General features: G+C 35.7%; 1 protein-coding gene and 1 long non-coding RNA gene across 5 annotated transcripts in view; one reads left to right on the forward strand and one right to left on the reverse strand.

Moving 5' to 3' along the window:
- Cpr (Cytochrome P450 reductase) overlaps nucleotides 1–4,434 on the forward strand; it is a 35,632-nt gene extending 31,198 nt beyond the window's left edge. For all 4 annotated transcript variants that reach the window (XM_076806666.1, XM_076806650.1, XM_076806659.1 and 1 more), the window contains 7 exons: nucleotides 271–395; nucleotides 900–1,088; nucleotides 1,172–1,410; nucleotides 1,507–1,838; nucleotides 2,848–3,109; nucleotides 3,227–3,455; nucleotides 3,532–4,434. In XM_076806666.1, coding sequence (XP_076662781.1) covers nucleotides 271–395; nucleotides 900–1,088; nucleotides 1,172–1,410; nucleotides 1,507–1,838; nucleotides 2,848–3,109; nucleotides 3,227–3,455; nucleotides 3,532–3,676 — 1,521 coding nt within the window. In that variant the 3' untranslated portion in view covers nucleotides 3,677–4,434. The remainder of the gene's footprint in view (nucleotides 1–270; nucleotides 396–899; nucleotides 1,089–1,171; nucleotides 1,411–1,506; nucleotides 1,839–2,847; nucleotides 3,110–3,226; nucleotides 3,456–3,531) is intronic.
- LOC143366230 (uncharacterized) lies at nucleotides 4,171–8,456 on the reverse strand. The gene is made up of 2 exons (XR_013084698.1): nucleotides 7,568–8,456; nucleotides 4,171–7,489 (listed from the first exon to the last, which is right to left on the reverse strand). It is a non-coding gene; the product is annotated as an uncharacterized LOC143366230 (long non-coding RNA).
- Between the last annotated feature and the right edge of the window lie 5,684 nt (nucleotides 8,457–14,140).

Consider the following 14,140-nt stretch of genomic DNA (forward strand, 5'->3'; position numbering starts at 1 on the left):
TAATGTAATAATTTTAATAATCCCTTATTTGACTGTTCTTTAAATCTTGTAATTGTTTAAAACAAATGCAATGAAATTACAAGTTTTAATTAGAGAAATTATATAAAAGTATTACAATCATTGTAATATAATTTTACATAAACTAAATCATATAAAAAATCTGTATTTAATCGTGAATGTGTAAATACGTTTCAATTCCTCAAAATCTAATGAAATTATATTGTAATATTAATTTATCATTTATAATCTTTTTCTGTGTATTTTATATAGGTATTTGGACTTGGCAATAAAACATATGAGCATTACAATGAAGTAGCAATATATGTTGATCATAGATTGGAACAACTTGGTGCCACTCGTGTTTTCGAACTTGGCTTAGGTGATGATGATGCCAAGTAAGTTCACATAGTTTTACAAACATATAAGTTTAAACAATGTCCAATGTATTAAATATGTACAAGAAATGTTCTGCGCGATATGTTTGCAAATGAAAGTTATAACAAACTGTAATTTGAAATTCGTGCGAATTTATGTATTTAGATGAAATGAAGATATTTACACAAATTGCTTTTAATTCCTTAGCAAATATGATTTTGTTTTATTTTTGTACCTTCAAAATCAAACGTCGTTTGGCTTAAAATTTATTGCATGACAAATGTTATGAATTATGTAAATAAGGTTTATACAGTGTTTTCGCGCTATGGGCTCTGTTTGGCCTTTATGTTAAAAGCTCGTTGCTTTCCCCACCATTTCTGCTTCGCTCTTGTCTTTGCTAAGGCAAAAGTGAAAATAAATAATAGCAAGTGAAAGGGACTAAAAGAAAATTATGAAAACTGATAATGTATATATGTAGTTATATAAATATAAATAATACACATGAAATATATTTGTTATTATAGTATAGAAGACGATTTTATCACATGGAAAGACAAGTTCTGGCCAACAGTTTGTGACTTTTTTGGAATCGAAGGCGCAGGCGAAGATGTTAGTATCCGACAGTACAAACTTACCGAACACAATGATTTACCGATTGAGCGTATTTACACTGGTGAAATAGCTCGTCTTCATTCCTTTAGAAATCAAAGAGCGTACGTACTTTAATGGTTTGCAAATATATATGTAGAAAACCTATAGTTTTTATAATATTCACATAAATTCTCTTGTTTTGCAGACCGTTTGATGCAAAGAACCCTTATTTAGCACCAGTGAAAATGAATCGTGAACTTCATGGTCCGACTTCAGACAGATCGTGTATGCATATAGAATTCGATATAGAAGGATCTAAAATGCGTTATGAAACTGGTGATCACTTGGCTGTGTATCCTGTAAACGATACAGAATTAGTGAACAAGATTGGAAAACAATGTGATACGAATTTAGATACGATATTTACTCTTACTAACACGGATGGTAAATTACAAACTAAGTTAATTGAAGAATTGATCTAGTGTTATTAAGTTGTCCAGAAGTATCAGCATTTCTAATACATGGCCATTTCTGTTGCAGAGGAATCTACGAAGAAACATCCATTTCCTTGTCCATGTTCTTATAGAACTGCTTTAACTCATTATTTAGACATTACTAGCAACCCGCGCACCCATATTCTTAAAGAGTTAGCAGAATATTGTAGCGATCCAAAGGATAAAGAAAAGTTGAAGTTAATGGCATCGACTAGTGCAGAAGGCAAAGCTGCTTATCACCAATGGATAGTTCAAGAAAATAGAAATATTGTACATATACTAGAAGATATTTCTAGTTTAAAACCAGCTTTGGATCATTTATGTGAAATTTTGCCGAGACTGCAATGCCGTTATTATTCAATTTCCTCGTCTCCTAAGGTAAATAAATAAAATTACATTCTGTTGCCTTATAACTCAAAATAGAGTCTCGCGTAATAGTAACTGAATAATTTAAGGCAGTTCAATGGTGTTATCAGAAGAGTGACTTTTCTAAAAGATAGGATGGTATACAGGGGTGAAGCAATAAGCTTTACACTTCTGAAATATATCCATGTATTTTAAATAATTTGAAAAAATGTTGCTTACAAGTGATTTATATTAAGAAGGCACAATACAGTTAATGTAAAAAAAGTTCATTGAGATCAGCTTTTACTCTTTGAGTAGAATGTGCTGACTACCCGCCGTATTGGAATCACATTGCTTCTGAAATGTTTAACAATACATCGCGAAGCAAAACTTTCATGTTTCTTCTTATCCATACACGAAATACCCATGTACATATTCAAGGAACACCAATAATAGTGCAGAAAGAAAAAATGAAGCAATGAATGTTTGCAATATTTGCTCAAAATGAATATGCTAAAACGAACACATGAATAATTACAGAACTTGATGCCCTTAAAAATGATGATTTTCATATACTTGAAACGTTGGTAGCTTTTTAAAAATTTATTGGTGAAAGTCATAGACGTGAGAATATTCTGATGTAGTAGTTAAATATCTTAGAAATGATTAATTTCGTGACACATGTCCCTAGTACTCTTGTTGTTAGACTGTTGCTATAAGTAATTTTATTTAAACAATTTGAAGCAACCTTGAGATCCTTTGTATACCACCCACCACAAAGAAACTGCTTGTATGTCACCGCATTCTGCCTATACAATAAAATATAAATCGTGTATATGTAGATAACATTTTTTCATACCGTGATTTTATGTTATCATATTGATCTAGTAAATTACGAATTCTATCGATTAGAACAGTAAAGCTTGTTAAATCATAGATTTAACTATTATCAGGTTGTTATGTAATCATTTTAAAATTACCTCTTTTATTTTTGTGCCTTTATTATATGATTGTTCTTAATAAGGATTACTTTGTTATTTAGTTGCATCCAACGTCGATTCACATTACTGCAGTTGTGGTAGAGTATGAAACTCCTACAGGCAGAATTAATAAAGGTGTAACTACTAGTTGGTTGAAGGACAAACATCCTTCAGATCCGCCGTGTTATATTCCCATTTTTGTGCGGAAGTCTCAATTTCGATTGCCTACTCGGACGTCAGTTCCTATTGTGATGGTTGGACCAGGTACTGGTATAGCTCCATTTAGAGCATTTATACAAGAACGTGATCTTGCCCGGAAGGAAGGTAATAAATTGATTTTTATTAAAAAATAATTTAATATAAGTTGTTAAAGCTGAAAAATGGATTTAAACAAAATTAGTTAAGTACACCAGTTATAAAATGAATACGTTTTTTTTGTAGGAAAAGAAGTGGGAGATACAATTTTATACTTCGGATGTAGAAAGAGCAAGGATGATTATCTATATAAAGAAGAACTTGAAGAGTATGTAAAAAATGGTACTTTAATCGTACATACTGCGTTTAGCAGAGATCAACCTCAAAAAGTGTATGTTACACATTTATTGGAAAACAATAAGGATGAATTATGGAGAGTTATTGGTGAACAAAATGGGCATATCTATGTCTGTGGGTTAGTATAAAATGTTATATATTATTAAATGCGATTAATTACAATGTAGATATGTAAAATTCTGCCTTTCTATTAGTGACGCTAAAAACATGGCACGTGATGTACATAACATCTTATTGAAAGTTGTAATGGAAAAAGGAAAGTTGCCAGAGCTCGAGGCTGTAAGCTATATTAAGAAAATGGATACACAAAAGCGTTATTCAAGTGATGTATGGAGTTGAATTTTATTACCTAATTTAATTTCATGGATATTTATAAGTTGAATTGTCTATGTAAAATTTTTAAATATGCCTTTGTGAAAAGGCTGCTTATAACCTTCGTACAAATGTACGATATGCATGTAAACATTTAAAGAGTTAAGGAATAATTACACAGGTTAACAATATCGATTGAACCACAATTGTATTTATTACTCATAGGTAGTTAATGAATTTTGTATAAAAATCAATTTTAACTTTTATTCCAAGTTCTGACGCCCTGTAATATGGCTATGTGTATGGGAATTAATATACATACTGTAATAACGAATTTAAAGTTAATGTTTACATCCAAAAAATATGTTTAATGCCTCTATGATACCACAAAGCGAACATCTTTCGTACAGGTAATAGTACATAATAAAGCTGGTTAAATAGTAAAGCATAATAACTTCGTAAATATCTTTTGCGACGTACTAGTGGGTACATGATAATATTTTAAACATGCGTTATGTGTATGTGTTGTTAAATAAGTTTTACAAAACGCATGGATAAATTATACTTTTGTTAAAAATGGAAGTAGAATTGATGGACGAGGTTATTGAAATCGGAAACATACGGATATATATTTTAAAACTGATTATCTGGAAGTATATGTAAAACTACACATAAGATATTTTTATATTCAGTGCTGGAGTAGTTGTAATGTTGTAGTAATTTATGTATACAAGATAGAATCATAAAGATCGATAAAATACTGAATAAATATATTTTTCAAATTACAGTGTTCATTAGTAATTTTAACTTCTTAATTAAAATTGTATTTTATAAATGGTTGACTATTTCCTATGTACTAAAACTTATAATAAATTCTTCTTACATAAATGGAGCGCAATTCTATTGTTTCCAACTTATCAAGGGGCATGCAAATAGTAGCAAGTAACATTTCTTGTAACAAATTTACTATCCTCATTTATATTTAATGCGTTTACAGCTCGTGTGATTTACACATTACAATAAGGCGTTTTCGCACAATAAAGATATTTCTGACTATAAAATCTGCACAAAGTTTTATTACCGATCGATAAGCCCTACTTTTACATTCCCATTTGCTTTTCAGATATACGCGCACGCGGTAGGAATTATAATTTAGTTTCTATGTATTTGATTTAATTGGAGCTGTGCTGTCCAATCCACGCCTGGATCTTAGAGATCTTATTCCAATTTGGCGTGGTAAGTATCATTACGAACGTTACTTCATGTACATAGTATTTTAGTTCGCGCCCCATGCCAACACGATATACAAAGTAAGGGGAACAAAGCCCCTCCTTCGTAGCACTTAATTAATGTTTGATGTATAGTGTATTTTACAAAAGTGCCACCTTACGTATTGCAATTTTATCATTTCAAAGGCAGTTTATGAATATGCACAAAATTCACAGTTCAACAGACGGAAGGTATGTTTTTTAACATGACAAAACATTGTCCGCATAGCTCGATATCAGGCGCGCGCAGTTTGAATGTCAGGTGGTCGAATACGCAGCAACACACACAGTATACACATAATATATTATACGGATAGATGCACGTTCACATACAGTGTAGTCCAATTCGAGCATCGCAGCTGCCAGGGTCAAATCAATAGCCTACATTGTGCCGTTAACTGTAAATGTTCTAATACGTTTTAGAGCTTCTTAACGCATGCTTTCACTTATCCTTTATTTATAAAAACTTATTTTTATAATTGTCAACACATCTATCGTAATACAGTCCTCGTTTTTAATAATAGTAAAATCACATCTTTTGCATCATTTGATATAAAAAAAATACGAGTAGACTATAATTTTCGTGTGCGACATGCAAGGTGATTTTAAAAACCCGGTTATTTTATAACTCTTTCCTACATAAGAATACAGAAAATTGTTAAGAGAGAAATGTATTATTTAATAAGTTCAATCCAGAAATCAGCAATATATTTATCTCGATAAACATCTCGAATTACGTATAACGAATAAGCGTTTTATGGATAAATGTACATTTAATTGAGCTAAATTTGCGCGACCGCTGGGGATATTTTTCTTATTCGAAAAATTTGTTGTTTTTACTTTCAAGTAAAATTTTTATGTTTACGTATCTATATTCTATGATTATTCGAAATTTCGAAGCAACTTGTAAAGTTATGTTCCTACGCCTGTGAGCACTTGAAAAGGATCGCCTTTCAAAGCGAGTCTCTCTCTTTCTCTGTCTGTCTGTCTGTCTGTCTACCTCTACCTCTCTCACACATGGCTATACAGGGTGGTATATATATCCTGATCACTTAAAATGTTACCTTAAATACTTATTCGATTAAACACTAAATATTATGGATTCATTGGTATAAAAATGGTGTACAAGTGTTCTTCAATTGGCCTTTAAAAAGGACTTCGAAGTCACATTCATTTCTATAAATGCCTTGGAATACGAGACAGGGCATTAATAATATACGCGTCTTCATCCGAATCTCTATTTCCGCTCATATTCGTGACAGATTGGATACGGGATCTTTTCTTCGAGCTCATCCGATGGTCAACATATCCAAACATAAACGAAGTTCTCTTTTTATTAGTTACAAGAACACAGTGACAAGGGCCGTGGCTTCGATAAAATTGAAAAAGTGAAAGTGATCTTGAAATACTTCTTAAAAATCAATTAATCACATTTTTTTATACGATCTTGTCGACTCCTCCAAGCTAAATAAATCCATAAAACTTGCGTTTCGATGAAATAAGCATTCCAAATAATGTTTTAAATCATCATGATAGTACAGAGCACACCCGATATAGTGCCGGTATCGAGAGGGAAGAAATACAGTGAGGTACACGAGGCGCACATTTTTTGCCATTGTTTACACAGTCGCACAAACCAATGACGCCAATCCACCTTGGCGTGTCCAGACCCTACTCTGCTAGCATCCAAAAACTGTACAGAATGCGTCCCTGGGCTCTGGATTCCCGACATTCAAGTGCGCTACCCTCTTCACCTCCCCCCCCTCCTCCCTTCCCCCCACGGCTTCTATGACCTCGCTATATTCCTTCCACCCGAATACCTTCGCTCGCTCTCGTTCACAGACATCTGCCCAGGCCTCAGGTTATACGAGAAGTAGCATTTTAAGGCAATCATTTTATTCTGTAAAATTTCGGGAAAAATTTATGTAGATAATACATATAATTTGTTGTTTCTTTAAATAATATATACACATAAATAAGTACATGTAGGTAGTAGCTAATTAAATGTTACGATATTAGTGAATAATAAGTTTAAATGGAACCTGATAAATTATAAATTCTTCTCGCTATGGTTTATGTAAACCTTACAGATTATCCTCTGTATCGCTTTCATTGTTTTTAGCAATATTTTTATTACAAACCTGTTACGAGAATTCCAAGAACCACATAATTCTACGTGTTTATTCTCAATTTTTGTGATTTTATTCATAACTCTTCGGCGATAAAATCCATTCGCAATTTTTCTTTAATTAGACCCAGCATCTTTTCGCAAAGTGTATGAAAAGTGTTCTCATTTTATGCTCCTTCATAGACATTCACGATTTTTCAAAATCTCCAGACATTGTATTTTCGTAAATTTTCGCGCAATTTCGGATGTTAAATTTGTTCGGAATTTTCTTCGCACGTCTTAAATGATGAGGAGTGCTGTTAATGTTTATTATATTAGCGTGGCTTTGTATTTCGACAGAAGTCAAAATCAATCCTCAAATATCGAACATTCCACATTGTCACGGAGCCTACACTGCATTCTTTCAAATTTTTTCTACATCGTCAACGTCGTATCCGGTGTCGCCTAAACAATACGTAAGCCTTCCTTTTCTCGAAATCCTTTAATATCCCCTAAATACCATAATCATCGCTTAATACTCACTTTTTATTACAGCAGTCGTTTTATTAATCAGTTGAAACTTGAAGCCCGCTTTTTTCAACCAAATCCTTAGCGTTTTTTCTGACAATGTAATCCCCGGTTCCAGATGCATTAATTTTTGGTACAATGCTCGGACTGTTGGGATTTCGTTTTTGCAATAGCCGTCGTATATCTCTTTTTTAATAAGATTCGCAAGGGACGGCGTCAGTTTTCTCGGTTTGCCAGCGTCCAAGCGTTGTTTTCTTTTCGTGACTCCGTTATTAGTCAAATTGTAGATCTTCGAGGATGAAACCCCGGTCAATGCAGAAGCTTTTTTCAGTGCTTCGGTTTTCCCCAAGTTGCCAACAGTTCTTAAATTGTGGTAAATATTCAAACATATTTTTTGAGCGTCTTCGGACAAATGTAACCTTTTCTTTCTTGCAATGACTTCTTGCTCACTATCACTCAGGCACTCTTGACTTTGTTCTGGTTCAGGGCTTTGTTGGCTATTTGTAGAAGAGCATGGACTGTTGCACGGGCGAGACATGTCGATTTATTATTTACGTACTTTTTCCCCCAAACCTTAATTAATCACCAGGATGGAAGAGAATCCAGAATAGGAATAAGATCGACTCGAAAATGCTTGGAAAAAGAATGTACTTGTTACCTCCACCGTGTCGCGATACAGACTGACTCTGCCCCAGAGATCTTCAAGAACGTACCCCTCGGTGGGGGTGCTCTTGAACCCTCCACACTACGCAGCATGGTTAGAAGAGATATAGTAAACTCGTAAAAGCAGCGAGACGTGAAGACGGTAACGTGCTAGTGTCAGGAATCAAGAGCTCAGGGCCGCGTTCTGTATAATTTTTAGACACTAGCACGTTAAGCCAGAGGTGGCAGTATTTACATACAAAATCCTGCTTTATTCGAAAAGTTTGAATACACTGATTATCATTATACTGTTATATTATATAACAGATAAATATATTTAGTGGAAGGGACTTTATTCGATGGATAAAGATGTGCTTTTGATTCTTATAAAAAATATTTTTTTATTTTCCACAATAACAGTAAGTATATATATATATTAAAAATTTAACGTGTCTAATGTACAAGCTACTAATTTCTACGTATCTTATAACACTACCAATAGAACTTGGGCATTACTTCAATAATATCGAATACATGTTTGAAATAATCATCTAAATCAAGTTGACCTAGTTAAATAATATTCGGTATATGTAATATTCTATGCCGATTACTGCCGCAATTTTTCGAAATTCATTCGAACAAATTCGAACCAAATGTGTTTCTCACCACTCATTAAAAGGCCACAAATCTGCAGTGCCTGCCAGCCCTAGTATGGGCTAACTTGTTCTTACCCCTCTTATTATGGCCTAAGTATGGCCTTACATAGACGGCTCTTACACTATTAGCGTAGCAAGAGAGAACGGCAACTGACTGGTTAGCGCGAGTGCCGTCTGTGTGAGCTGTATGCTTTTCGAACTGAATTAGAAGAGCGCCAACAGTCGCCCTCGCTCGAACTTACAAGCGTTCCAACCGTCAATTATAAAGGACCACATGGGGTCACGCACTGATTTTCAGAAAAAATTTGTAGTTGCGCAAAGAACCAAAAACTATTTCATTCCTGTTCGGATGTTTTTGTAGAAACTTTATAATTCACGAGATATCTATCACTAAAGTTCATATTTCGCTTACTGGTAGCTTGGCTGCTTACCACTTTAGAGGTCAGACTCTTTTCAAGCTGATAATAGGCCACTGATTAAAATCGAAGGCTCGTCATCTGACAATTCTGAGTATAAATTTCATTCTGGCGCATAATATTTTCTGTTATTCTTTCCTTGAATATTTACAGTAAAGAGTATACTATGCATAGTTATGTAACTATCTCTTACAAATATCGTTTTGCGTTTTTCATCATTTTAAAGGAAACTAAACACATTCAAGCATTCTTCACTATGTAATTTTATTATAGACATAGGTATTTGTAAATTGCATTTTTTATAACAATTTTCTAGACCACCAACAAAACTAACAAATGTTATAAATTCGCAATCACAACATTCTTTACACTCTCCTTCACAGTTTGACGGCAACTTTCACGGATCCGTGATTTACCACTTCGGCTGATACCTATGTCTTGATTTACTAAAATTTCCATACGTTTGTGTAAGCTTTCATCTTATGTTTATGTTTCCTTATAATTATATTCCTCGCATTTTCGTATCTTTAGAGCTTTTTTATCTTCAGAAGATAGAATATATGTAAATATGTCGGAAATACAGAGACGGGCAAAAAATTATTTGAAATAAAAATTTCGTACCCAAATTTTTATTTCAAATAATTTTTTGCCCGTCTCTGCGGAAATACCTGTCGCGAGCCTCAAACCTGAGTCGTGTAAAAAAGTTCTTTAGTCTGTAGAAGCCAGTCACTTACAATAATTAGTACTACATTTTCAGAAACAGATTTCAGCTCATTCATACAAATTTACACAACTCCAATACATATTACAACTCAGAGGAATCAAAGATTTTAGAACGTAAGAGAATGATTTCTTTGTTCGTTTTGTGGTGTCCCGCTTCATAAACATCAATATTTCGAAATATCATATCAAAATACTGATGAAAATGAACGAATTAAATAAATGTCAGTACTAAAAGTACATAGTGGTTTGTGGCGGATTTAAGAAAAAAGGCCTAGGTGGCAAACGTTCTGAGGACCCCATTTCTGGGGGAAAATGAAGAGGTAGTTTACTAAAAACGGGTCAAGTGTATTAGTACGAAAAAATGTAGTGTTTGGATACCTATACCTAATCATAATTTTTTTTGGTGATGGGGCCCTGCGCGGTGGGCCTTCTGTGCAGGGGCCTAGACGGCAACTGCTGATCGGCCGCCCTGTTAAATCCGCCACTGATAGTGGTAATGTTTCAATATTCATGAAATGTTCCATTCAAGTTTCCTACAAAGGAACAGCTTTTGCTGCGAAACGAGAGGCCGTTAGTGTTCAGATAACCAACTCTACTCTAAATAGTATTTTTGCATACACATAGAATCTATTACATGTTTCCAAAATATGTATCAGTTGCCACAGATTACTACGATAAATAGCAATTTAATATTACACTTCTCACATTAATTAAGATTAAGGGAACACCTCTAGGAACCCAAAAAATTCATTTGAAAATGTGGAATCTCTACTTTCAGCTACTTTTCAGATTTTAGCGGTAGTATTGCTTTTCGGCAAAGTTATAGTGATATACAGAGCACTTTGCATATTTTAGAAATTTTTCTTCAACTTTGGGATGTTACATGGGGCGTATGAAATTATTTACACAAGTTACATTTATACCAATCGAAAACAACTAGGTACTGCCCTGTGTAAAATCTGAGTACATCATTTGCTGTGCGATTTTTTTGGCCGAGTTATTTAACTTTGAAGCAAAAACTATCTTTTTAACTTTAATTGCTTCAATCAAGCAAAGGAATCATCGTAGAATGTTCATAAAAAAGACAATAGAAAGATCAGTCTCCTCTTTAAGACGCATTTTTTGCATTTTCGATTCTGTTAACATTTCGTTGTACCATGTCCTGTCGAAAATATGCTTAAAAATCACACAAATCCCATTTTTGCTTTAAATCGCTGTATCTCGGCAAGGGATGACCGCAACACCATGATATTAAGCTCGTTTTAAAGCGGAGGGTCTGTCGATTTAATTAAGTTCCAGCGGAATACACTGCGATAATTATTTATCCATGGCCTCTGTGTTTAAAGTTACCGATTCGGAAAAAGATACACAATGGCTTCAGCGACCGTGTGACAGCCGTGAATGCCGTAGCGTCCCGGCATGGCATCGCACAAGCATATCGCGTGAAGGCATGAGTCATATACGTGTGAACATACAGTAACATTCGGTAACGTCGGCGTAACTCGGCTCGCTTTCGGGTGCTATCGTCACTTATGTAGGCGGGTGGGGATAGGAACAATAGCCCCTCGCTTTTGCGGGAACGACAGTGCGGCACATTAACGTTGTAGCCTTATTTTTCCGAATCGGTAACTATAAACATAAAGGCCACAGGTATACAATTATCGCAGCTGGTTCCCGTAGAACTCAATAGAATTGGCAGATCCTCCGCTATAAAATGAGCTTAAGATCACGATGTTACATCCATCCCTTGCCAAGATACAGCGAGTTGAAGAAGAAATGGGATTTGTGCAATTTGTAAGCATTTCTTCCAAAGCACACGGTACACCGAAATGTTAACCGAATCGAAAATGCAAAAGTGCGTTTTAAAGAGGAGAGACTGATCTTTCTATTGTTTCTTTTTATGAACGTTCTACGATGATACACTCGCTTGCTAGAAGCAATTAGAGCCACAAGGACGACTTTTGCTTCAAAGTTGAATAACTCGGCTAAAAAAAACGCACAACAATTAATATACATCTGATTTTACACAGGAAAGTACCGAATTGTTTTCGATTGGTATAAATGTAACTTGTGTAACATCGTAAAGTTGAAGAAAAATTTCTAAAATTTACAAAGTGCTCTATATATCACTATAACTTTGCCGAAACGCAATACTAATGTTAAAATCTGACAAAGTAGCTGAAATTAGAGATTCCACGCTTTCGAACGATATTTTCAAGATATCGATACGACCATTTTTGTCGGAGTTATGACCACTTGAACTTGTTCCCATTTTTTTGGATTCCTAGAGGTGATCCCTTATTTAATGTTATTTATGCACAGTACAATTTCACTTTTATCCAAACTCCATTTATTGAAACGAAATTTTATTCAATACCTGATACTGAACACCTGCTGAGCTCCTATTATTTGAGCTAATGTTGAGCGTCACTCCAATTACATATATGGTCACGTACAAAAAAAAATAGGATTGTTTATTCGCTACAAACATTCTAATGAAATGTAACGAAAAAGAATCTATTATACCTATACAACAGTGTTTGAACATTAACAGCCGAATTATGTAGCTCCTACACTCTAGCCACGGGCCTATAATCTTTCTGGAAAGAAATATAACAGCACAAACATTTCACGCAACCAGTGAGTAAAACATGATCTTTACTATTAAATATTTCGCAAACTATAGGTACGCATTCTCTCGCTATGAGCTTGGTTTGGCTTCTGCGCTATGAGCTCCTCGTTATCTCCACTATTTCAGTTTCAGCTGCCTACCTGCCTTGTGAAGGCGAAAGGGAGACGAACTGAGAGCGAGTATAAGAATTTATTCTTTATTCCACCTAATTCAGAAGAGCTCAGCGACGAATAAGTCGCCTTAAGCCGCGTCCAGATCTGAACCGAACGCCACTTGAGACCTCTAATGCCACGTTCCTATGTGTGGATTGTATATTTCTACCGATTTCCGCCTACTTAGGCAGAGTCCTGTGGGTCGCGACAGCTAAAAATAGAAGGACAGAGAGTGTTTACAGTAGGATGTACCGAAGGTTTGCTTGCCATGTAACACAGAGGAACGGACCTCGGGACCCTTGACAAAAGGGAAAGGCAGGCTCGTCGCGATGCTCGGGCTGTTTCCAGCCGATGTCAGTAAAGGCTCGTCGCAGCAAAGGAATGGCTCACCCACATAGCGCGAACAACTATACCGGTGAATCCCTATCCCTTATACTACCATGAGTTGCTGTCGTCCTTGTCATTGGAGGTGTCAAGTAGTTAGAAGAAGCAAGACAAGTTGGTCGTAAACTTCAAGTATCCGGCATAGACCAGCGCTGTCCAAGGTCGTTTACGCGTAAGCTCGGGGTTCTCCCACTCTTGTCTGCGTTGTCAGGGATACCGCGCGACGCTGAAGAGGCGACCATGACCGACCAGCCGCTAGCCTGGCTAGCCCGTCTCTTTGACAACGGAAGGCACGCTGCGGGAAAGAAAGATTGGAAGGGGAAGCAGGCGCGTGAGGGGCCCCTACGCTGGACAGCGCTGCCATAGACATTTTGAAGCGTGCGTTTGGAAATCCCCTAGAGTGCCAGCGAGATACAGATAGAAGTTCACAATAAAGTCAACACTATAGTTCCAATTCTATTCCTATGTCCATGTTCTTTATACAGTTATACACCGGTTATACACTGTGTGTACTACACAGGGTGTAAGGAATATGGGACTTCTACTGTTTCTCGATGTGTTCTCAAGCGGTCATATAGCTGTCGTCGAGGAGGGTCTTGGAAAAGAAAAAGCACGACCGGCACTTGGGGGTGTCATAAACCAGGCCTTTTCGGGACTGACAATGAGTCGGAGTCTAAACAAGAGAGGCTTGAGACCGGCGTTGCCATATGTAGAGAATTAATGGCGGCGTAGAGACCACAATACATGGCGTATAGTACGGAATAGGAGAAGCAGAACATGTACAGTAATAACGGTATATTTGTGTTGGTGATGCTGTGACGATAAGCCAAGCCAAGTGACGCCACGCTTTCGAGTGTATTGTATAAGTCTATGTAACTTCATGTCATCTCTACGCGTAGAGTTATTCGTTACTCGTTATTCTTTATTCGAATGACCTCCGTGGCGACTAAACGACACGAATAAGCGTGGTCGGACCGAGGGAG

Source organism: Andrena cerasifolii, chromosome 1 (assembly GCF_050908995.1).
Source record: "Andrena cerasifolii isolate SP2316 chromosome 1, iyAndCera1_principal, whole genome shotgun sequence".
Classification (NCBI taxonomy): Eukaryota; Metazoa; Arthropoda; class Insecta; order Hymenoptera; family Andrenidae; genus Andrena; species Andrena cerasifolii.